This window comes from Prinia subflava, chromosome 4 (assembly GCF_021018805.1).
Source record: "Prinia subflava isolate CZ2003 ecotype Zambia chromosome 4, Cam_Psub_1.2, whole genome shotgun sequence".
NCBI lineage: Eukaryota > Metazoa > Chordata > Aves > Passeriformes > Cisticolidae > Prinia > Prinia subflava.
Window position 1 is genome coordinate 9838208 of NC_086250.1, and position 23922 is coordinate 9862129.

The window sequence follows — 23922 nt, forward strand, 5'->3', positions numbered from 1 at the left end:
GCTACACAGGCTGCCTTAATAAAAGCTAAATGGCGTGTTTACAAATTCATTTATTTTAGGAGTGGAAAAGCATTGAGTAATCTCATTCAGATTTCTTGCTCATTTCTAATTTTTAAGCTATCATGAATCAAGGAAAATCAAAATACATGATGCTTACTGTTGTATAAAATTATGAGTGAACTTAGTTACTTCATTCTGAAAACATTAAAGTGAGGGCAAACTGAGGGATTGAAACCTACTCATGATAGGAAAAAGAGCATTAGATTGCTTTGTGAGCCAGCTGCAGGAAATGCTCTACCAGGAAACTAGAGGGCCAAATGTACTGATGGTTTAAGCAGGAGAGGGCCGTAAATGAATCATTAAGTGGACAGGAGTAATGAAAAAACTTTACTTGCACTGAATCTTCAGCTCAGGAGAGCCCCCAGGGGAAACCCTCCTCATGAGTTATAGTAGATCCTGTTTTCCTGTCTTTCCAAACAAAGGGAGGAATGAAGGACCCACCCAGGGATTTGCTAGTTAAAATTCTGACAGAAGTAAAACTCCAGTATGCAAAAGGTCACTATTTATTTATTAATTAGCATGGAAAAATGTTTGACAGGAAGAAAAGCAACTAGCACAGATGCAGTGGTTCTCATACTCACCAGTGACAATCAGAAGAGAGACTGCTCAAATCAAAGGACATTCATGATGTGTCCTTGTGACACTGTGAACAAGTCCTTTGTGGCTCTGTGTGAATGAGGAATGTGAGGAATGGCAGAATGTTGTTTTATCTTCCACATGTGTGTGGAGGGGCTGAAGGAAAGGTTTAGGGTATGAACACAGAGCAGTGAGGAACAAGCTGAATCAATTTTTTGTAGCCACTCAACTCCAGATTAGTGCAGGGCACACAGATTTTTTGGGGTACACCCACTTGCTAGGTTCAGGCTAGCTCTAGCCCTCTGGACATTCCCAGTAAAGTTGGACTTTACATTTGAGGTGGATTTGGCTTGGCAATGGCAATGCACTGTGTCACTACTTCCAACCCTCTCCTTCCACACCTTTGTGTTTCACAAAATACCACTACTCTGTAATACCTGTTTTAATCAACTGAGCAGGATTCGATCAATAATTACCACTTTGTAGCTTAATTAGGATTTTCAAAGCACTACCACATCAAAACTTCAAGAGTATTTAACAGTCTGCAGATTCATATAAATGCCAGATTCTAGTTATAATTGATTTGGGAGCAAAAAAAGAAGCCAATTAGTGATGTTTTAAAATCAATGGAGCGATGCAGCTTTGCTCTACCCAGTGAATGGATTTTATACATTTTGTATTAATTCTTATACAATTAGGTAGTGGATGTGGTTGCTTGTGGTGTTGTTAAACTCTTTATGTTTGACAAGAAGCAAAATTTAAAAATAACAGTATTAAAATAATAACGAATTGGAGAAAAAAAATTATGAATAGGAAACATCAGTTCTTTCTTTTTAAATTACAGCATCTCTAAGGAGCAGTACCAAATATCTTTGTGCATTAAAACCCTCTGTTAGTATGAGAAAAGGGAAAGGGGAAATATTTCCAAAGGGAAATAAGCATTCCAGAAAATGGGACATGGTGACTCTTACTGCACTAGTTTCTTACTAGGATGAAAGTGTTAATAATGCCTTCTTTAGCTTCAGGACAGTGAAGGCACCTGTCCATCCAGACAACCTAATGTCCAATTTCCTGGCTGCTTATACTGATATGAAATGAAACCATCAGGACTGCCTCAGTCCAAGTAGGAGCCTCCTTAGCAGGACAGGGTGGGATGCAGTGTACAGCTGAGTGCATCCTGCAGTCCCCGTGGGTTCCTGGCTGCTGCTGCTACCTGGACATTGATTTCCAGGCTGGAGGCACAGATCCTGCCTGATCTACAACACCATGCTGAGACAGTTTTGTGGATGCAAAGAAACCCTCTGCAGCCTAAGAAACGAGGCAGGAAGTTGTAGCTGGCTGCTAGACTTTGGACACTGAGTCAAAAATGGAAGGGAAAAACACCTTATCCGGCAAATGTCCCAAAGCCTGCTATGCTGGTGACTTGGCTTAGCTTGGCCTCAGGTTAAGTAAGTGTGCTCCTCAGTTCCTTAATCCCTGAGTTTACATCATTCCTTTCTTCTCCCTAACCTGGGATATTTGAAGGCAACACACAAGCCTCACACACACCCCCCAGACACATTTTCTTCCTGAAACCACGTCACAATGAGCAGAGAACACACACATTCATCAGACTGTGCTCTCTGTCCTCCTTGATCTCCTTTAGGTCAGCTTTTCCCGCTTTCCCCTAACGTAGGTGCGGTAGTAGAAGCGCAGGAAGAGAGCCAGGAGGCTGAGGATGTAGAGGAAGACTGCAGTGTTGAAGCCATCAGGGAACGGGCACTCTGTGAAGAGGTTGTAGGAAGAATGGGCAGCAATGGCCACAAACTGGCACTGGAAGAGGTGGAAAAAAGAAGCAGCCAGGTTAGGGAACCCACATGAGATACGCCTCAGCTGGCCACTGAGACCACCACAGCTGTCACAACATCCTAGCAGTGTCCTCAACCCAGAGCACCACCTGCTTGCCTCTCCTGACATCCCTGGGAGCCTGCCTTTCAAGCCCAGCAGTGTTTTCCCACCAGGAAAGATGCCTGGATCAGACCTGGAGGTTTAACCAATCCAGCCTCTCCTGCCCTTGGCCCATTTCTCTCACAGTGCAGTAACTGAGAGGTTGGAATGTGAGGGTGGGAGATTCCTCTTCCCCAGTGGTAACCAGGTTATTATACCCATAATTATTTTGATTTGTATTTTAGCTTGCAGAGAAGAACTACAGATACTACCTCTATTCATTTAAACATTAAACATTATGTTTTTTTTGTATTTTAGTAAGTCACCTATCTCAATACCCTGAAGCAATGAGTTCTACCTACCAAAAAGCTATTAATTTTTTTTCCTGTGCTTTAATTTGCATTACAAATACCTTTTTTATTTCGAGCAATGCTTTCTTGTTCTGCTTTGCCATGCAGGCTAAGTGAGATCTCTGGAGCAACCTTCACTGTACCACTATTTTACACATATCCTCTTCCCTTGTAACTGCATACTTTTGGTTTGCAAAGCCTCTCTTTGAGTGGAAAAAAGTCTCCTACAACCATTGTCCTTGTCTGGATCATTGCATTTATGCTGTATCTTTGAAAAAACAGAGGTTTTTTTTTTTTTTTTTTTTTTGATTTGTAACTTTGTCAGAAAAGGGAAAGAAAATCTAAAGGGATTATCTAGAGAAAGAATAAAACTCACATATTTCTCTTTAATTCCCCTGTTTGCCTGCAGTTAGAAACTCCCTTCCTTTCTAAAGGAACTGAGTCAAGGCTCCCCAGTCTGCTGCCCTACTGAGAACCCAAAGTTTCCCTGAATCACTGCCCCCACCTCTCCACATCAAGCTTTGTTTTCAGTGCTTCACATACAACATAAAAAGGAGGAATACAATTGCTAATTTTTATCTTCCCTTCCCATTACAGAGGTGTGAATAATTAGTTTGATGTGGTCACTGAAGGCCCCCAGTAGTCTCGTGAGAGCAGCATTTGGAGCAGCTCCCCCATGGCTTCACCTCTCAGAGTAGCACAGGAGGGGACGTGCTGCTCTCGTGGGCAGCAAGCAGAGATTGAGCCAGTGAGGTGACAGGCAGCAGGGCCATCACAGCTGACCCTTGGGAGGGCAGGGAAGAACACTTGGAGCCAATTACCATCTGCAGGATGGTCAGGTAACGCTTCCACCACAGGTGCCGGCGCATCCGCGGGCCCAGGCTGGCCAGGGCGTAGTAGCCATACATGAAGATGTGCACAAAGGAGTTCAGCATCCCAATAAAGAAGGCTGAGGAGTGAAGAAGTGAGGGTGAACAAGGCACATGACCCATTCCAGGCTGACCCTGTGAAGGGCTCACAGTCACCATGGTGATGCTTCCAAAATACATCACATCCACTCCTGTCCCTGAACATTCCACCCAATTCTGCTGTGGAAGCACAGCAGCTTCTCCCTTCCTTCAGCATCCAGAATCATTGGGTGGGTTGGGTCAGAAGGGACCTTAAAGGCCACTAGCTCCAACCCTCAGGGCACATCTCCCACTAGAATTGCCCAAAGCCCCATCCAATCTGGCCTTGAACTGCCAGGGTTGGGGCATCCACAAAATACCCATCCCATATCAAGTGTTCAGGACAGAGAGAGCTTCGAAGGCAGAGGAGAGACTTTGATTGTCTGACCTAAGCATTTCACATCATTCTGGTGTCAAGGCTGTGTAGCCAAAGTGACTTCCTAAAAAAGAATGTCCCAGCACCTTGTATAGGGCCTACCTAGAGTGGTTTAGTACCCAGATGCTTCTCTTCCAGTTGAGCAAAAAGGGAAAAAGGGGCAGCATTCTGGACACAGCCCAGAAATGGGCACAGCCAGAGCAGGAGACAGAGCCAGGACCAGGCTGCTGCCTGTGAGTGGGGAGTGGGGGAGCACTGCTCTGGGAGGAGATACACACAGACCTCCTGTAGGATGTTATTTTTGTCTGTTTGGACCCACTCTCATTCTGGGTGAGGCAGTGACCATGGCAGCCTAAACAGCCCCAAAGGCTGAGCAGATGGGATCGTCTGAAATGCACACACTTTTCTCACCTTTGGAAGCAGGTGAGCTTCCAACCTGCCAGTCAGCCCATCTGCACTGATAATTCTACCTCCACAGCCCAAAAAAGCCTTGAGAAACACAAGGTTTTCTTGCAGCAGCATTTCTGACAGGCATACCTTGTCCTCCAGGCACGTATTTGACCCCTGACCACCAGTTGAAGAGCATGGAGCCATGATGGTACACGTGCAGAAAAGTCACTTGTTTCTTGCACAAAATTAAGAAAACCTGAAAGAAACCAGGAAAGGAAAACCTTGAGTCGGTGTGCTTAGAGAAAAATTTTGCAGTAAGAAGTTATAAAAATAACTAGTGATGAGTCTGAATCTCCCAAACCCATTTCCTCTGCTGTTGACAAAACCTGGTGAAACACAATGGAACTTATAGGGGGAACTGGAAGATAGAACTTCTCCTACAAAGGTCCAAATATTTTTATGTCTGGATTCAGGGCTGAAAGTCCAAAGACAACACATCTGATACTCTGAGCTTCCATACAGTTCACAGCTGCTTGGGTCTGCTCCTTTTCAGGACATAGGCTGTATATTTACTGCTACCAGACATTAACCCACAGAAAAACCACTGTGTTGAATGGCCAAACCCTCCTGGAATTTGCATTAGCAAAAAGAATGGTTTTGCCAGATGAACACGCGTCAGGTCACTGCATTTCACCATGCACATTCATACACACACACATAACAAAAAAGTGAATCTGCTTTTCAGGCTCTCAGGACTGGCAAAAAGCTGTTTTTGTTGCTGATGCAAACAGAGAAGGGATTGGCCAAACCCCTGGCAACAGGAAGGATCCACATGTTTGTTCACATTTTAGTGGGTTGTCAACTTACACCCCAAAGAGGTGTGAAGTTTCAGGGTAGGACACAGATTTCTCCTGCTGGCCAAGCAGAGGCCTTGTCCAGTCACTTAGTTCATTTACAGTGCAGAAGGAGACCCGGAGACAAGCTATAAAGAGGTGGACTTTCAATTCCCCCAGGACACAAACTTTAGCACACAGCTCTGAGATAATCCATGGCAGGAGATGCCAGGATTTCTCCACTTGCAGCTCCTTTTCTGCCCCACTATTAATCAGCCAGCCAGGCAATGGCAGAACCTGTGTGGCACCAGCAGCTAAAATTTTGGGGGCCTACTCTGGAAGCAGCTAAAATTTTGGGGGCCCACTCTGGAGCGCTGCCCCTTTCTGACAGGGAAGGATCTGTTTCCAGCCCCGATCCCGCTGAGGGGCTGAGCCCTCCTTACCGTATCCAGCAGCTCGATGACTTTGGAGAAGAAGAACCACCAACACACTCTTGCCATCTGCTGGGCAGCACAAGGCACGGCAGTTAGAGCTTCTGAGAGCTTTACCCAAAACCAACACATTTTCAACTACACTGTATCCCTGCCCACCCAGGGTCTGCAGCAAGGGGGGGAAATTAGGGGATTTTTTTTTTTTTTTCCCAGATGGCAAGACTCTGAAAAACTGAAAAGATGATATGATGCTTGCATCTGTTCAAAGCAAGGCACTGTAACTCCAAATTCAAAGAGAAAATACCCATGCAGCATTTCTAAAAAGCTGATGCTGGTGGGACCCAACCCCTGTGATGGCCAATAGTTTTAGCCAAATCCCTCTGCTAAAAGAAGTGTTGAGTAAGATTTGTGTCATGCAAAGCAGACGATATAAAAATTGCTTTTCTTGGTAGCAGACACCCCGAATCCTTATAGTCCACATGAAGAATCACTTCTATTTCAGAGGTAATTTGCAATATTGATACTTCAGCTGAGAAAATTATCCTCTCTGCAGTGACCAAAGAGCAAACTTAGATGGCTGGGTTGACTGAGATGATTAATTTTAGAGAACTAAAGCAAAGTGCACCAACTGTTGAAGCAGACAAATTAATGGAATAGATTTACAGGCAACAACAAACTGGAGTCAAAGCCTTCTTAGCCGTGCAAATTGCTATTTATGAACAAAAGAATCTGCATAGCCACAGGAGGGCAGGGCCAAAGGCAAGCTTTCTCCAGAACTGTACCCTCATTCCCAGCTCACTCCAGCTGTAATCCACTGGCTGGCACAGGTAGCTGTAGTTGGCCAAGACTGAAGTGACCAGAAACTGAAACAAACCAAAAGCAAATAAAAATCAATTTTTTGTTCAATGCCATCTGTTCCAAAAAAAGTGGGTATATTAATGCTGAGATAGTAGGGTCTCACTCTAATAGTCACTGACAGAAAATCCATGAACAAATAGTAAAAACCTAAAACAAAGTACTTCACATCCTGGTTGGAATCTCAAAAAGCAAGTGTGGCCTGGGAAGATTTGTAACTCTTTGTGTAATCACTGGAGGGCTCAAAACTACTTCAGCAGGAATAGTGAATTCTACGCTGCTGAGTCTCTCTGAGAGTCTGTTCTCCTTTGCAAAGATCCCAGGCTGCTCTGTTTTGGTTGGTTGCATTTGCCTGTTCACTGGGAAGCCAAAAACTAGACCAAGTAACAAGTATAACTGAACAATCAAGCACAGAAAAGTAATTTTCACACCTGTCCTCAGATGGAGCAGCATTGGTTCAAAAAAAAACCAAACAAAACAAAAGCAATTTGTGTTAATGTAACACTTGTGATACAAATTAAAAGGGCATATTTGTTTGCATCAGAATGTTTTTGAAACTTTGGCCATGTTCCCTCGAGGAGTTTTCAGTGGCCTACATAAACTGGGGGGGACAGGCTTGTGGAAAGGCTTATGCATTAAGAATAAGCAGAAAAACACGTTCTTTACAGAAAGTGCTTGGCACTCCTGGAGAGAACTACCAACTTTGGAAAATCATAGAATGTTAAGGGGTTGGAAGGGACCGTAAGAAAGATGATCTGATCCCAATCCCCTGCCTTGAGCAGGGACACCTTTCACGAGACCAGGGGTTCTCATCCTCAGAGATGGATCCATCACCAGCCAGACTCGAGGCAAAATGAGCCTGTCCCACATCCTCCACACACTCTGTGCCTCATGGGGAGATCTCAACTTGCAATTCATTCATTAAGGATGAATGAAATCCCGTGTAAATTTCATGAATGGCGGGAGGATTGAGAAATGGGAGGAAATCAAGTACAGCAGGACAACACTGCTCCTCTTGTGGCAAAACACAGACATGTGCAAGCCAGCTCCCGTTCCCTTCAGCAGAGTCCATCAGCAAAAGCTGTTCAAACCCTGGAATCTGGAGGCTCTGGGACTCAAACCCTCCCCAGGTGCTTACCTAGGAGCCAAGCCTGCCTCCTCACCTCGTGGAACATGTAGCTGGACAATGCCACCATGGCCAGGTTGTAGGTGAGCAGCGGGGCCCGCAGCTCCAGGCGCCGCCGCCGCCGCATGCAGGACGGCCCCAGCGCCACCATGCAGAGGTAGGAGGTGAAGAGCAGGGTGATGGGAAGTGGGGAGTAGACCAGTGGCCATGGGTCTGTCCTTGGATCTGGGAAGCAAAACACACAGCCACAGCTGACACCTCCACGCAGAGCAAGGCAGATATATTTAATTGTATTTAATTGATTCCCTTCAGAAAGAAAATTGGTGTCTCTGTGTCTTTGCAAAGCTGCACCTCAGTCCTTCTGCTCTGACTCGGCCAAAAGGCTTTAGCACAAAGGTTTTAGCCCAGTTTTTGGGTATGGACTGCAGTACTGGAAGGCAGACCTTTCCTGGGATGAGCTGGAGCCCTCCCTGGGCAAAAGGAGCAATCCCACACACTGTGCAGGGAGGCACAGGAGCAGCCAAAGCAACAGTGGCTCCTCAGGAGTGTAAATCTTTACAGTTAAATAATAAAAATGTTTCAATCACTGGTGTTTACTTCCTTACAATCCTCAGGACATCTGAAATTCTCCACTCCTTTATTTTTATACCTGCTCATAGAGTGGACTCTCTTAAAAAGCACGAATTTACTGGGAAATTCCAAAACACTTATCCCTGCTGAAAAAGCTCTTCAGTCCTACAATAAAGAGAAATTCAACAGCTTCTCTGTCATGCCACCTCCCCCTAATCCTGCCACCACCCAGGATATGTCATATCAACAAAAAATCCCAGATGCCATTCACGCTTTCCTTTCCTGTTCCCATTGTGATCACTGCTCTGCCAAACTCCCTTACTTTTTGATAAATGCCATACCAGTCTGGACAACTCTGTTAATCCCTATCCCTTCTAAACCTCCCAGCTCTTTATGAAGGCTCTTAAGGGCTGTGTCAGGAGCTCTTTGATATTCCATTTCTGGATTTAACAGTTTGTCAGAAGTCCTGAATTCCAATTTACACTCTCTTGTGAACGACAAGTCCTGACACTTTTACAGTCTGAGCATTATGCCCCACGTCCTCCACCTGCCAAAGCCATCATGCAAGCCTGCTGTTCTACCTTTGTGGCATTTTGTGGCTTTTCTTTACATCCAGAGATACAACAGAGCCCTTTGGGACCAAACTGAGCCTCTAACTACCGAACATCTGATGTCTCCTCACTGCAAAGTGTCAAATCTCAAGCACTGAGGAGTAGTTACTGCCAATATTCAATTTGATAACAAGTTTTACTGGCATCACAAAGAGTTTAAACCCCAAAGTATTAACTCTTTGGTCAACTCTTTGGTCAGCTTTCCCATGACACCTGAAAATGCATTTTAGAAAAATCACTTCCTTTAGTACTCCAGATTTAACAGGCAATCCCAAGCATTTATTGCTCCCGGTCTTGTCAGAGCCCACTGGGAAATCCTCCATCCTTTCATTCCTTACTCTGATCCAGCTGGAGGGTCAATGAGATATGTTTCAAGACTTAAGGGGAGTTTGTGATCATGGAGAAGGGAAAGTGGAAACCTGCTTAGTGAAGAAAATGTGGTCTAGTATAAGGATTGCATTCCTTCTAGGTCTGGTTTTCATGATTATGCTGTTCATGCAGGAATTGCCATTTTAGACAGCATCTCTACCTACCTCCGTTTTCAAGAACCCAGTTGTAGAATTCCTGAGTTTTCTGCCAAGTTGAAGCCATCCCAAGTTCTGGAAAGAAATTAACTTGACTGAGTCTAGAATGAGGAGGCTCTTTAGACAAAGGCTCACGACTACACCTAATGAAAGGACAATAGTTAGCTTTCTAAAAAGTTAACTTTTAGACCAGGATTAAAGTCCCCTTTAAAAAATGGAAGAAAGACAACCCCCTTGCAAGGATTAGCAACCTAACTTCCAGATTTTATTTATTTATAAATTTAAATAACTTATTATTTAACTTCCGGATTTTGATATTTCATGGAGGTTTCACTTCTAAAAAATGCTCTGAGCATCTGCATGTGATCTGCCAGAGCCAGGAGGGGACTGCCAGTACCGTTGAGGAATCAGTCATGTGGCATTTTTTCCTAAAGCACTGTGAGCACAACATTCATGTGAGGACACACACCAGATATCATAACTGCATCCTGCTGCAGGTATTATTGGATATTCCCAGTGCTGGGAGGCAGCTAGGGATTCATTCAGCACTGCTGCAGCTCCAGGGGTGATAACAGAGTTGATTATTTGGTTTTCTGAGCCCCCAGTTTACATATTAATTTTATTTTGTATAGATTCTGTAATATAGCACATAAAGTAGAATACTCATACATATTATGATGATCCTCCTCTTCCCTTCTTTCCTTTAGCAGGGAGATGTTTTCAAAGGCACTTGGAAGTTCTCCTAGAAAACACTTTTTTGCAGTTAGTTTCAACAGCTTGAGCTACCCGATCCAGTTCTATTAGCAAACACACGACTTCCTCCCAGTTTCACTTCCTGCTGGCGTTTAGAAAACCACATTTTCTCCTCTGACTCCTCCCCACAGACTGACACCCACGCCCAGCAACGTGTCAGACACCCCCAAATTTCTCTCCTGCACTTAATCCTTGCAGTCACCCCTTTTTTGGGGTGTCCCCCTGACACAAAGCCCGAGGCCCTGGAGGGTGTCACACCCGTCCTGACCCAGAGCCGCATGTCCCCGTAATCCGGGCGGCCCTGCCAGCACCCAGATTAGTCGGTGACGATCAGCTGGCTCAGACCCAACACCGCAGGGATTCCACAGTGCTTACACGCCCCTAAACAATCCACACGCGTTCCCCGTCCCTTCCTTCCCTCCAGGCCGCCGGGAAAGGGCGGTGTGATGGTTTTTGTCAGCCTGTGCCGGGCAGGCAGGAGGGGCAGACTCACCGCAGCAGCTCCGAGCATCCCTTTCTCCGGGGGTCCGCAGGTGGAGCCGGCACCACGAGGAGCTGCAGCCCGGCTTTCCTCTCCACAGGGGAGGGGAGTACATCACCCACCAGGCCTCCCACAGCCGTGCAGGGTGTGAAAAAGGCATATTGGGTGTGTGGCTCTACGCAGATATTTACTATATGTAATATGCTAGGTAGAAAAGTTATGCAATATTAACATTTAAATAATGTAGTAAATGTAGTTTTTAACATTGAATCTAAGTAAGAATTGTGTGTAAGGTATTGTCCTTAGCTCAAGAGCAAAGAGAAGATAACCCAGAGGTTTCTACACAGAGAGAACAATTACAACAAGCCATACTAAAAACCCCTCTTGGATGTTTCAGAGGGAAAGATACATATCTCCTTGAAACCACCCTGGTCACTCCAGACCGTGCATATCTCCTTGAATCTACCCTGGTCAAGCGAGACCATTGTATATCTCCTTGAATCCACAAAGCCACCTGGTTAAGCCAGACTCCAAGACGCCAGGGGTTTTGCAAAAGGCTCTTGGCAAACGGGCTTTTCTTAGATAAAGTATGCATAATCATCAAAGTTTGTCCTCAAAAATAGAGATGCTTCTCTCTAACGGGGCCCTTCTTTCTCGCAGCTTTTGTCTGAGAGGAGAGGGGACGGTAGACCCGGGCTACCTTTCTTTGCTCTTATTGCCTCATTATTTGTCCTGTCTCTGAAAACTTTTTAAACTTTTATTATTGTATTAATTTTTTTGTAACCAATTTTTATTCTTTATTAAATTTTCATAAATTTCAAAAAGCGAGTTATTGGCATATATCACAATTTGGTAGCAGAGTACGGTTAAAATACCCCACTGTGGGTGCTGTGAGAGGATTAGAGACCAGGAAGACGCGTCCCGCCTGCATTAGGCGGCCTCGGCTCTGGTCCTCGCAGAGTACCCCAGAAAGGGGTAAGATCCAAGGACAAAAGGAGACAATAAGGCAAAGAGAAGGGAAAGAATTCCCTAAAAACCGCGGTAACCAGCTCCTAACATCAAAGTGTGCACGAAGAATAAAGACCCAAGGACAACGGAGTGGTAAGAATTGCTGGGATTGGGGGTGGCAGCGTTTTGCGCGGAACGGGGGCTGAAAGTGTGTGTGTCTGAGAGGCGGGCTGGGGTAAAACCCAGACCTTCCAAGCGAGAGCGGAGTCCCCTACGCTGCGGTTCCGTTGTCCCGCGAGGGACGCGGCCAGCACCGGGACGAAAGTGAATGGTAAAAAGGAGTGAAAGAAACCCCCCCCGGGAAGAAGTGTGTGAAAAGGGAACCCTAAAAGCTTTTGCTGGGTTGAGGAAAATTATTCCAAGAACACCCAGGTTATTTTAATAATCGGCTGGGTTGAAGAAATATTCCAAGAACACCCAGAATTTAGCTGGGTTGAGGAAAATTCTGAGAGCACCCAGGGTTGATAACCAGCTGGATTGGAGAGAAATTCTGAGACATCCAGGGTTATGTTAAATTCTGCAGAATCTATGAAATAAACCCAAGACATCTGGGGTTGGGAAGAGAAATCCCAACATTGCCAGATTGAAGGTTTGTGAAATACATTATCTGGCCAGGGACTCTTTAAAGAGTGTAAAAGTTGTGTAAAAAAAAAAAAAAAAAAAAAAAGGTACCTTGTTGTTGTCATGATTGTTGGTTGTGTGTGAGAATAAGTGGAAAATAGGGTGGAGTGAATGTGGATGAATGAAAGTATAGAAAGTGTAAATTTTTATTTTAAACTTTATTATAGTTCCTCAGAGAAAGTAAACTGTATTAAGAAATAGTGTGAGAGAAAGGAAAAAAGTAGCTTTTGTGGGGGTAAAGGGAAGTTGAACAGAGACAAGGGGGGTTGGAGTAGAGAGAATATTGAAAAATGGGACAGAAATCCAGTAAAGAGAAGATAGGGAAGAAAAGAAAAAGTAAAAAACCATCCACAGAAATTCCTCCAGACAGTCCACTGGGAATCATGTTAAATAATTGGGAAAAAAACCCTTGTACAAGGACAAAGGATAAAATAAAGATGATACAATTCTGTATGCTAGAATGGCCAAGAGAGAAAATAAGATCTGATCACGTTTATTGGCCTAGATATGGTTCCTTCGAAAAATGGATTTGTCAGGCTTTAAATGAATTTATAAATTCAAAGGAACAGAGTGATTTAGAAGAAAGAAATTATGCGGCCTGTTGGACTGGAGATTATAGGAGAATCAAGATTTTTAAAGTAGCAGAAACCCCTGGAACAAAGCAAGGGAGGAAAACAGGGAAAGGGAAGGAAGGGGAACAGGAAAAAGGGGAACAGGAGAAAAAGAGAGAAAAGGAATGGGACCCTCTGCAGTTTCTACCCCCTCCTTTTCAAAGCACGCCTGCATTGCCAGAGTCAGGACCCAGCGGGAGGTCTCCCTCGGCCCCAATGTCGGAGTTCGTCCCTGCCCCCGCGTATACCACGGGTCCCGGCTTGTCGTGTGGTCTCGCCCCGGTTCCCGTCCCGGGCGTGGGTCCGCTTGGGGCGGCAGCCCCGGTGGCACCGGGCCCCCTCCCCCGCCCGCCCCCAGTAGTGGCTCCCTGTCTGCCTGGGGCAGCAGGAGCGGGCTTTCTGACCCCTTCCTCCATAGTTGTAGGTCCGCACGCCTTTTCGCCCGCCGCAGTGGCGGCGGCGGGAGGTCTCCCCTCCCTTTCTCCGCCGGTGGCGGCGGCGGGTTCGCCCGCGGCGGCGGCGGCGGGGGAGGCTTTCCCTTCCCTTTCTCCGCCAGTAATTGCAGCAGACCCTCTCCCGCTCGCGGAGGCCGCCCGTTTCTTGCCCCTTTCCCCCGCGACCCCAGGTCCCCAAGCTTTTCCGCCAGCCGCAGGAATAGTATCGCCAGAAACGGCGGCAGCAGCGGCCCGACCCTTGCACGCCTCTCCTGTGGCTATGAGATCGCCAGCCCTCCCGTCCGCCGCGGTGATGGCGCCGCAGGCATCTGCGGCTCCTGGCCCTCCTGGGACGGCGAGTCCCTCGCTGCCAGCGTGTGGCGGGTCTCCGCCGGTCCCGTCTCCGAGGACCGTGGCGACGACCCCGGCCCCGGCGATGCCGGGCGCTGCTGCCGCGGCCCCGTTTGTGCCGGAGACGGCAGGCCCAGCCGCCATGGGCCGCGTGGGCAGCCCAGCCACATGGAGTAGACAGGAAATGACTTCCCCTTCGGAAATTCCGGTAGCAGACCCCGCCCATGCCCCTCCTCTGGAGGACTCAAACTCTATAGTTACTTGGGAGGACCAAAATTCTATGGTGAGTCCTCCAGGAATCCCACTTCCTGTTAGGGGAATCGTCTCTATGGAAACCGCTGCCGCTACGGTTAAAAAGAGTTCTTTGTCTCTGCCAGATGCCCCTTACAAAAATACTAGAAATGCAGTTAGGAAGCAACTTTCTCCTGATTATTACTCACCACATGAAAACAAAACTAAAGAAAAGGAATGGGAAAAAGAAATTGGGCTATTTCCCCTAAGAGAGGTACCCATGGGAGGGGGAGGAACGGGTTTCGTGAATGCTCCCCTAACCTCCTCTGAGGTCAGGAGTTTTAAAAAGGAAATAAGAGGGATTCTGGAAGACCCCATAGGCACAGCTGAACAGCTTGACCAGTTCCTGGGACCAAATATCTATACTTGGGAGGAATTGCAATCCATAATTAAGATATTATTTTCTCATGAGGAAAGGGAGATGATTATAGCAGCAGGAGTAAAAATATGGAATAGAGAGCATCCCCAGGGACCCTCTGGAGAAGACATAATGCCGACAGAACCTCCAGAATGGGGTCAGAATAATGAGGAAGGGAGGAAATGTATGAATGATTATCGCAATACCATAATCAAGGGGATAAAAGAGGCAGCCCCTCGAGGAGTAAATGCTAAAAAGGCTTTTGAAATACAACAGGGAAAAGAAGAAACCCCAACTGAATGGTTAGATCGACTTAGGAGAAATATAAAACAATATTCTGGAATAGATCCTGAAACTGAAGTGGGAAAAGCTTTATTGAGAGTAAATTTTGTTACAAATGCTTGGCCAGATATTAGAAAAAAATTAGAGAAGATTGAGGATTGGCATGGAAAACCCTTAGATGATTTATTGAAGGAAGCTCAAAAAGTCTATGTTCGAAGGGATGAAGAACAAACTAAGCTACAGGCAAAAATTATGGCAGTTACTATGAGGGGAAGCAATTTCCAGAAAAATCAGAGATACACAGGCACTGCTTCTAAATATGATGGTCATAAAGACAGGAGAATGGAAAAAAATCAAAACCCAACACCAACAAAGCCACAGAGGCATTCCAAAAATGTCTGTTTTTTCTGTCAAGGTGAAGGGCATTATAGAAGGGACTGCCCTAAACGGGCAAAAGATCTGAAAATCTTCAAAGAGATGAATACAGAAAGTGACTAGGGAAGTCTCAGGCTCTATTTTTTAGGGGACAAATACCATCTAGAGCCTGTGATAACCCTAAAAGTGGGTCCCCAAGGAGAGGAAGTGAAATTTGTAGCAGACACTGGCGCAGAAAAAACTTGTCTCATAGATATTCCCAAAGGTTATAAAGTAAGTAAAGAGACTGTAAAGGTAGTAGGTGCAAAAGGAGAAAGTTTTTCTGCTCCAGTCATCAAAAATGTATTAATAGAGGGAGAAACTAGATTTTGGGTAGGAGATGTTTTGCTGGTCCCGGGGGCAGGCAGTAATTTATTGGGACGAGACTTCCAAATAAAATTAGGAATAGGAGTTATACCAGAAAATGGGAAGATGACAGCTAAAATACTGAAACTAGAACAGGAGGATGAAAAGAAAATTAAAAAGGAGGTATGGGCTGCTGAAGGAAATAGAGGAGGATTGAATATTGACCCCATAAAAGTTAAAATTGAAAGAGAAGATTGTCCCATACGGGTGCGTCAGTATCCTATCTCATTAGAGGGACGGGAAGGGTTGAAGCCAGTAATAGAAGGACTGATAAGGGATGGTACACTAGAACCCTGTATGTCTCCTCATAATACCCCCATTCTTCCAGTAAAGAAACCTGATGGGAGTTACAGACTGGTACAAGACTTAAGGGAGGTGAACAAGAGAACTCGGACCAGATATCCAGTAGTTCCCAACCCGTATACTCTCCTAAGTAAGGTCCCTCCCCAGCATCAGTGGTTTAGTGTAGTGGATCTTAAAGACGCCTTTTGGGCTTGCCCATTAGCCGAGGAGAGCCGAGATATCTTTGCCTTTGAATGGGAGAACCCACAAACCGGGAGAAAGCAGCAATTAAGATGGACAAAATTGCCGCAGGGTTTTACTGAATCTCCAAACTTATTTGGACAAGCTTTAGAAACCATATTACAAACTTTCCCCACTCCCTCTGGGATACAAGTTATCCAATATGTAGATGATCTCTTGCTATCAGGAGAAGTAAAAGCTGAAGTCAGAGAGGCTACTATAAAGCTTTTAAATTTTCTTGGAGAAAAAGGATTGAGAGTATCAAAAAGGAAATTACAATTTGTGGAACCAGAGGTAAAATATCTTGGACACTTAATAAGTAAGGGCAACCGGAAGCTCAGCCCAGAAAGGATTGCAGGAATATTATCCCTTCCCTCTCCCTCTTCCAAAAGGGAAATCAGAAAACTACTCGGCTTATTGGGATATTGTAGATTATGGATTGAAGGATACACACAGGCAGTAAAATTTTTATACAAAAAGTTGACAGAGGGAGATGATATAAGATGGAACAAGGAAGATGAGGATAAATTAGGAAAACTGAAGTCAAAACTGGCTTCAATCCCAGCATTAAGTTTACCCTCACTATCAAAACCCTTCTATTTATATGTGAATACAGAAAAGGGAGTGGCTCATGGAGTTCTAGCTCAGGAGTGGGGAGGAGTAAAGAAACCAGTGGCTTATCTATCAAAAATGTTGGATCCAGTGAGCCATGGCTGGCCAGTGTGTATTCAAGCTATAGCAGCTACTGCAATCCTAGTTGAAGAAAGCCGTAAACTGACTTTTGGAGGTAAACTAATTGTGTGCACACCTCATGCAGTTCGAAATGTGTTAAACCAAAAGGCTGAAAAATGGTTGACAGACTCTCGGATGCTAAAATATGAGGCGATCTTGATAGACAGTGATGATTTGACATTAGAAGTAAATAAAAGCCTGAACCCAGCTCAATTTTTATATGGGGAACCAACAGATAACTTAATACATGATTGTCTAGAAATTATCCAATACCAGACAAAGATTCGAGAAGACCTTGAGGACCAAGCCCTTTTAGAAGGGGAAATAATTTATGTGGATGGTTCTTCCAGATGCCTACAAGGAAAAAGAATGTCCGGATATGCAGTAGTTGATGGGAAAAACATGCAAACTATTGAAAAAGGGAAATTACCCTCAAACTGGTCAGCTCAAACCTGTGAATTATATGCTCTAAAAAGGGCACTAGAACACTTAGCACATAAAAAGGGTACAGTTTACACTGACAGCATGTATTGCTTCGGAGTAGTACATACCTTTGGAAAAATTTGGGAAGAAAGAGGATTGCTTAATTCAAGAGGAAAAGGATTAGTACATGAAGGGCTCATTTTAGAGGTCTTAGAAGCATTAAAATTACCTGAAGAGATAGCTGTAGTACATATTAGAGGTCACCAAAAGGGAGTAACTCCAGAAGTAAGGGGAAATAATTTGGCAGACCAAGAAGCAAAGGACGCAGCAGAGAATGGAGTGGAAAGAGTAATGTTAATATTAACTACAAACGAGGAGGAATTGGAAATTCCAAAATTCAGTGAAACTGAGGAAAAAGAGTTAAAGGAGATAGGAGGTGAACAAGATGAATCAGGGAAATGGAAACTTCCTGATGGAAGGCAATTACTCAATAAAATACTTACTAGAAGGATATTAGAAGACATGCATCAAAAAACTCACTGGGGTACCCAGGCTTTGTGTGATCATTTCTTAAGAAACTATGGGTGCATTGGGATTTATGGGGTAGCAAAAAGGGTAACTGAAAAATGTATAACTTGTCAAAGGATAAATAAGAAAGTAATGAGGAAAACCACCCGGGGAGGTCGGGAATTAGCCCTTAGACCATTTCAAAGTATCCAAGTAGATTTTACAGAACTTCCTCAAGTTCAGCGATGGAAATATATATTAGTAATAACAGACCATTTAACTCATTGGGTGGAGGCAGTTCCCACTGCCAAGGCTACTGCTAATGTGGTAAGTAAAACCCTTTTGGAACAAATTATTCCAAGATATGGGATGGTTAATAGAATAGATTCAGACAGAGGAACACACTTTACATCAAAAGTGTTACAACAATTAATTCAAGCCTTGGGGATAAAATGGGAATTACACACCCCATGGCACCCACAAAGTTCGGGCAGAGTAGAGAGGATGAACCAAACTTTAAAAAGAACTTTAACCAAATTAATAGTTGAAACCCGAATGTCATGGGTACAATGCTTGCCTTTAGCATTACTGAGAATTCGAACACAACCCAGATCAGATCTGGGAGTGTCACCTTATGAAATGATGTTTGGGTTACCTTTTCTGACCACTAAACATGAAAATGCTACTTATGAAGTAGGGGAAAGGAGTGTTAAGGGATATATTAACACAATTGCAAAAACCCTTGAGAATTTAAGACTAAAAGGAATAATCCCTCAAACCACCCCTTTAGACTTTAAAATCCATAATATTCATCCAGGGGAGTGGGTATTAGTAAAAACATGGAAAGAACAATCTTTAACTCCACAATGGGAAGGTCCTTTTCAGGTATTGCTGACGACCGAGGCGGCGGTCCGGACCAGAGAACGAGGGTGGATCCACGCCAGCAGAATCAAAGGACCTATGGAAAAGCCTAAGGAGTGGACAATATCATCGGAACCGGGTGAAACGAAATTAACCCTAAAACGGAAATGAGAGGTGATGAACTGGGGAGATCCGCATGATCCAGGAAACATACACAGGATCACACCAGACTGGGAAGCTAGACCGAGTTTGCACCAGTGGTTTCAAATACCACCTGGGAAAACTTTGAGACACCTCCGGTACCCTCCCTGGGGAGGAATACTTCCACCACAGACAGGAGGATCGGGATTGTTTCGGACAGAAAACCCCTGTGTTTTTGCCTTAGCCTGTGATTTATATAAAGAGGAGGGGGAATTACCTCATACATTGCCAAGCCAAATACCCTGTTTGATTCACCCAAATACTGGACATGCTGGTTGGTGTAAATGTAAGTGTTTGAGCTGTGGGAAAAATTGGTACTGTAGTTCACACAAACGACGCTCTCGTTGCATGAAGTGTAGAGTGTCACCTAAGCCCCCTATCCAAGCAGAACTTGAAGCTACTGAAATAATAACTTGGTTGTGTGGTTGGGAATTATTAGTGCCTGTTGAATGGGAGATAGCTGAGGAAGAGTGGGAGACCACGGTCAAGAAGTGTCAAAAACGATTTGCCTGGAAATTAGCTAAGAGAAAGTGACAATAGAGGAGAGGGCAAGACCAGATTGGCCTCTGTAATCGCCACCGAGAAGATCACATACACCTGCTGTGGGCTGCAACCCCATAGGCATGGGAGGTGGGAGTATAAGCCATACTGGACCTCTGCTGGTTCTGTCACTCATTTTCTGGCTCTTCCCTTTTGGGATGCCGACCAGGCCATGCTACAGGTGTTACCAAAAACTGTATATGGAAAGACACCGAGGCTCCTTCTTTATTTCTCACACTCATATCAACAGTCACTGTTATAACCCTTCCAAATTGGGAAACTGCATACACAATGGGAAAAAGTACTGGATGGCGGAAAATGTGAGGGGAAGTGAATGTGCAAAAGGGGAGAAATGGATGTGTTTCACCCACATTACTGGGAGTAAAACAAAGGATTTGGTAAAGGAGGAATTGATAAGCAAAAAAGCTAGGCCTGCACCACCACCAAAGCCTGTACCAATCTCGCTGGATGGTTTGTATAAGAAATTGGAACAACAACTGGAGAAAGAAATAGATATTTCACGGATGGGTAAAAATCTGTTTGTGGAATTGGGAGAAAGAATAAGTAAGGAACTCAACGTAACCAATTGTTGGGTCTGTGGAGGGGCTTTGATGTCAGAAGAATGGCCATGGAAAGGCAGCAGCTTAGGCCCAATCGAGCTCCTTAAGTGGAACCAAACAAGTATAAAGGGAGAAAATCGGCCAGGGGGATGGATTTTAAGTTCAGTAGTCATAGGGGAGGAATGTCTTTGGCGTGAAGGAAAAAAGTTCCTCCGTGAAGTAGGAAAAACTCCCTGTAAAAGATACAAGGTTAGTAATGGAACCTCTGTATGGTGGATCCCAGAAGAACCTACCATGTACTGGACCCAGAAAAAAGAAAAAAACGGAAATTGTGAATATAATAATAAAATCAGGCTTTTTCAATGTAATGATACAGGAAAGAATCCTTATGTTGGCATCCCAGAGATTTCTAAATTTTGGGAGAATATGGATGAGCAAAAATTGGACTATTGGAAAGCTCCAGACGGTTTGTTCTGGATATGTGGGAAAAGGGCGTATCCAAAACTCCCTCCCAAGTGGAAAGGGAGCTGTACTCTGGGTGTCATACAACCAGGATTTTTTCTTTTGCCCGGACCTGAAGGGGATCACTTAGGGATACCAGTTTATGAGGATCTAAAAAGAAGCAAGAGAGATGTAATTGGAGGATTCCAAAAATGGGGAGAGGATGAGTGGCCCCCTGCACGCATACTGGAAACATACGGACCAGCCACCTGGGCACAGGACGGGAGTTGGGGATATCGAACTCCCATTTATATGTTAAACCGTATCATAAGGCTTCAAGCAGTCGTAGAGATAATAACAAACAAAACTGGTAGTGCAATGGAATTAATATCCAGGCAACAAACTCAAATCAGAGCCGCTGTGTACCAAAACAGGTTAGCACTGGATTACCTATTAGCTGAAGAAGGGGGCGTTTGTGGAAAATTCAATACATCAGATTGTTGTTTAAAAATAGATGATAATGGAGAAGCTGTCCTGGATATAGTCAATGATATCAGAAAAATCGCCCATGTACCAGTCCAGAAGTGGGAATCCATGCTAAGTACCAGCTGGTGGGATAATGTGCTAGGAATAGAATGGTGGAAGAAACTAGGTTTTTTCCTCTTATGTGCTACAGCTGGTTTAATATTCCTCCCTTGTTTGATCCCTTGTTTTATCAGATTAATCACTAGTGTAGTTCAAGGTATGCAATTAGTGACCTTGGATCAAAAGATGGATACAACAAAAACGGTACAAAAGATAATGGTATTAAGGAAACAAAACAGAGTAGCAGACCCCCTCCAGGAAGCCAGACTGATTTATGAAGAAAATGAACATAGAAGGGATGCAAGAGAGCAGTAAATATCGCTCGAGCCAATTTTATTATAAAAAGAAAGAGGAGGGATTGTGAAAAAGGCATATTGGGTGTGTGGCTCTACGCAGATATTTACTATATGTAATATGCTAGGTAGAAAAGTTATGCAATATTAACATTTAAATAATGTAGTAAATGTAGTTTTTAACATTGAATCTAAGTAAGAATTGTGTGTAAGGTATTGTCCTTAGCTCAAGAGCAAAGAGAAGATAACCCAGAGGTTTCTACACAGAGAGAACAATTACAACAAGCCATACTAAAAACCCCTCTTGGATGTTTCAGAGGGAAAGATACATATCTCCTTGAAACCACCCTGGTCACTCCAGACCGTGCATATCTCCTTGAATCTACCCTGGTCAAGCGAGACCATTGTATATCTCCTTGAATCCACAAAGCCACCTGGTTAAGCCAGACTCCAAGACGCCAGGGGTTTTGCAAAAGGCTCTTGGCAAACGGGCTTTTCTTAGATAAAGTATGCATAATCATCAAAGTTTGTCCTCAAAAATAGAGATGCTTCTCTCTAACGGGGCCCTTCTTTCTCGCAGCTTTTGTCTGAGAGGAGAGGGGACGGTAGACCCGGGCTACCTTTCTTTGCTCTTATTGCCTCATTATTTGTCCTGTCTCTGAAAACTTTTTAAACTTTTATTATTGTATTAATTTTTTTGTAACCAATTTTTATTCTTTATTAAATTTTCATAAATTTCAAAAAGCGAGTTATTGGCATATATCACAAGGGTCTTCATTGCCTTCCTCTTCAGTCCTTGCGGCCACCAAAAGCCCGCGGCGAGCCGCAGGCACGGCGGGGTTGTGGCGCAACTTCGCCGGAGTTGGAGGTTACATCACACACTCCTCCCCGCCCTCTCCGGCCTCTCCCGCACGCTTTAGCAGATTAGGGGACGGGAAAGAAGAGGGAAACGAATGCCCAGGAGGTCTGGGATTCCACAGAAGTGACCCGCTGACCTCTGGTGCCACGCCCGGGAGCCCGGCCAAGCGGGAACAGGGCCAGCGCTTCTGCTGCAGGTTTCTCCAGGACGTGCCGCGACAGCTTTGCAGGGAGTGGAAGGGCAGGGCTCACGGCTGGAAACCAGTCTGTGTGGAACACTCCCTCTGACCAGCACAAGGGACTGCCAGCAAAGCCTTTTGTGTGCTCAAAATAGGCCCAGAGCACCAAATGAGGGGGCAGAGAACAGTGGGGACACTCACTCACTCACTCACTCACTCACTCACTCACTCACTCACTCACTCACTCACTCACTCACTCAGAGAAGACAGGGAAAACTCATCTGGAGTCACCCTTTCATATCAAGCCTGTGCCCCTGGGGGAGTCACATTTACCGTTTTTAATGAGACAGGAAAATATTTGGAGGGGTGTGACAGTGACACCAAGTGACCTCCAGCATCTGCATCAAGGGAAAATGCAGAGAGCAGCAGTGATCCAGCCCCATGTGGGGGTACCAGTGCAGAACCAGGACCCTGCACCCCACCCTCCAAGAAACAGCTCCAAGCCAAATGATGGGGTTCAGCTTGGTCACCTGCAGTGTGGTTACGTCCTCTTTGCCCAGTGGGCACAGAATATTAGCACAAATTCCAAATAAAACAGAGGTAGCACCACTTCTCATGCCATTGCATTGTGTCTGTCAGCAGATGCATGACAAACCTTTCTGAAGGGCAAAGCACCAAAGATTAGCTTTTCAAAGCAGCTTTAGGAATTAGGCATATCATGTGCTGGGAGTTTCTCACTGAAACACATCACGCGCTGATGCTGCTGGACAGCTACTGCATTTCCATGATTTATGGAATCCATGGGAGAATTTAAATAAATATTTTTGGGAAAAGTGATTTAGGATGAAGGTTTTGAATTTAGGGTGTCAGGGGGTTAGAAGGGCAAGTCAGTTTAGAGGAGGATTTGACTGACCTTTGGTATCATGTTGGGTTTTTTGCTGACCCAGGGTCAGGGAGACAATTGTAGTGAACTTTACAATCATAGTGAGCTTTACATACTTTTTTTTTTTTTTTTTTTTTTTTTTTTTTTTTTTTTTTCCCTTCTCTTTTCTTTTCTGAGAGCTTCCTATAAAGACCTTTTCTTAAAGTTTTCTAATTGCTTGTGAACCAGCAGGTTTAATTTCTATATTTTTGGTGTCCCAGCCCTAAAAAAGGTTCAATGATCTATCTGTGTGAATCAATGGAAGTGATAAATCAGACCAATCCTTTCTATCTGTCACATGTAGATAGGACTGTATTTTATTATATCTATGTGGTAATTTAAGTAATGTTTGTTGAGCTATTTATACTGATATATATTTATATTGATATATAAAACTCAAAATTACAGACACAAAGCTTTTCTATCAAAGGCTTTTTTTTTTTCCCCTGGTGAAAAAAAGAATCACCTGCAGTGAATTTCTACAAATTTCATTTGGGGCAAACTATTCCACTGTTCACATAAACTGGATTTCTTTTTTAATACTATGAAATATATCTTATTTTTTTAAACCCTTCCCTGTTCCTGAAGTCTTCTCAGTGGTGCTGTTGCAGATGTTCACTGGCATGGCTGGCAGATGGAGAGATGTCCTCAGTAACGTGGTGCTTTTACACTCCAGGAAAGGGTGCCCTTTGATGAATGTCAGTACAACTGTGAGGGCAGCTCTGCAGGGACCCCACACAAAAGCCTCAGGGC

General features: G+C 44.4%; 1 protein-coding gene across 4 annotated transcripts; it reads right to left on the reverse strand.

Annotated features, from left to right (window-relative positions):
- Nucleotides 1-540: 540 nt before the first annotated feature.
- Nucleotides 541-22486, reverse strand: LOC134549626 (very long chain fatty acid elongase 4-like). Of its 4 annotated transcripts, XM_063395393.1 has the most exons (10): nucleotides 21978-22486; nucleotides 10822-10951; nucleotides 10245-10317; nucleotides 9585-9718; nucleotides 7908-8095; nucleotides 6672-6752; nucleotides 5902-5961; nucleotides 4773-4881; nucleotides 3734-3861; nucleotides 541-2448 (listed from the first exon to the last, which is right to left on the reverse strand). In XM_063395393.1, exons 2-10 carry the CDS (start codon nucleotides 10922-10924, stop codon nucleotides 2278-2280), a joined length of 1047 nt encoding a protein of 348 aa, XP_063251463.1. In that variant the 5' UTR covers nucleotides 10925-10951; nucleotides 21978-22486; the 3' UTR covers nucleotides 541-2277. The 4 variants fall into 4 exon arrangements, with proteins under 4 accessions (XP_063251463.1, XP_063251466.1, XP_063251464.1 ...); XM_063395396.1 differs by lacking the exon at nucleotides 21978-22486 and having other exon boundaries at nucleotides 9585-9650; nucleotides 10245-10327; nucleotides 10822-10956; XM_063395394.1 differs by lacking the exon at nucleotides 21978-22486 and having other exon boundaries at nucleotides 10245-10327; nucleotides 10822-10956.
- Between the last annotated feature and the right edge of the window lie 1436 nt (nucleotides 22487-23922).

What these genes read in the sequence shown, in the direction of transcription:
- LOC134549626 (XM_063395393.1), bottom strand. Translation starts at nt 10,924, where the DNA reads ATGTACTCCCCTCCCCTGTGGAGAGGAAAGCCGGGCTGCAGCTCCTCG. An exon ending in TCATCGAGCTGCTGGATACG is followed by an intron (nt 4,882 to 5,901) that starts GTAAGGAGGGCT and finishes GGTTTCTTTCAG; the next exon opens with GTTTTCTTAATTTTGTGCAA. An exon ending in ACCTGACCATCCTGCAGATG is followed by an intron (nt 2,449 to 3,733) that starts GTAATTGGCTCC and finishes CACCTCTTCCAG; the next exon opens with TGCCAGTTTGTGGCCATTGC.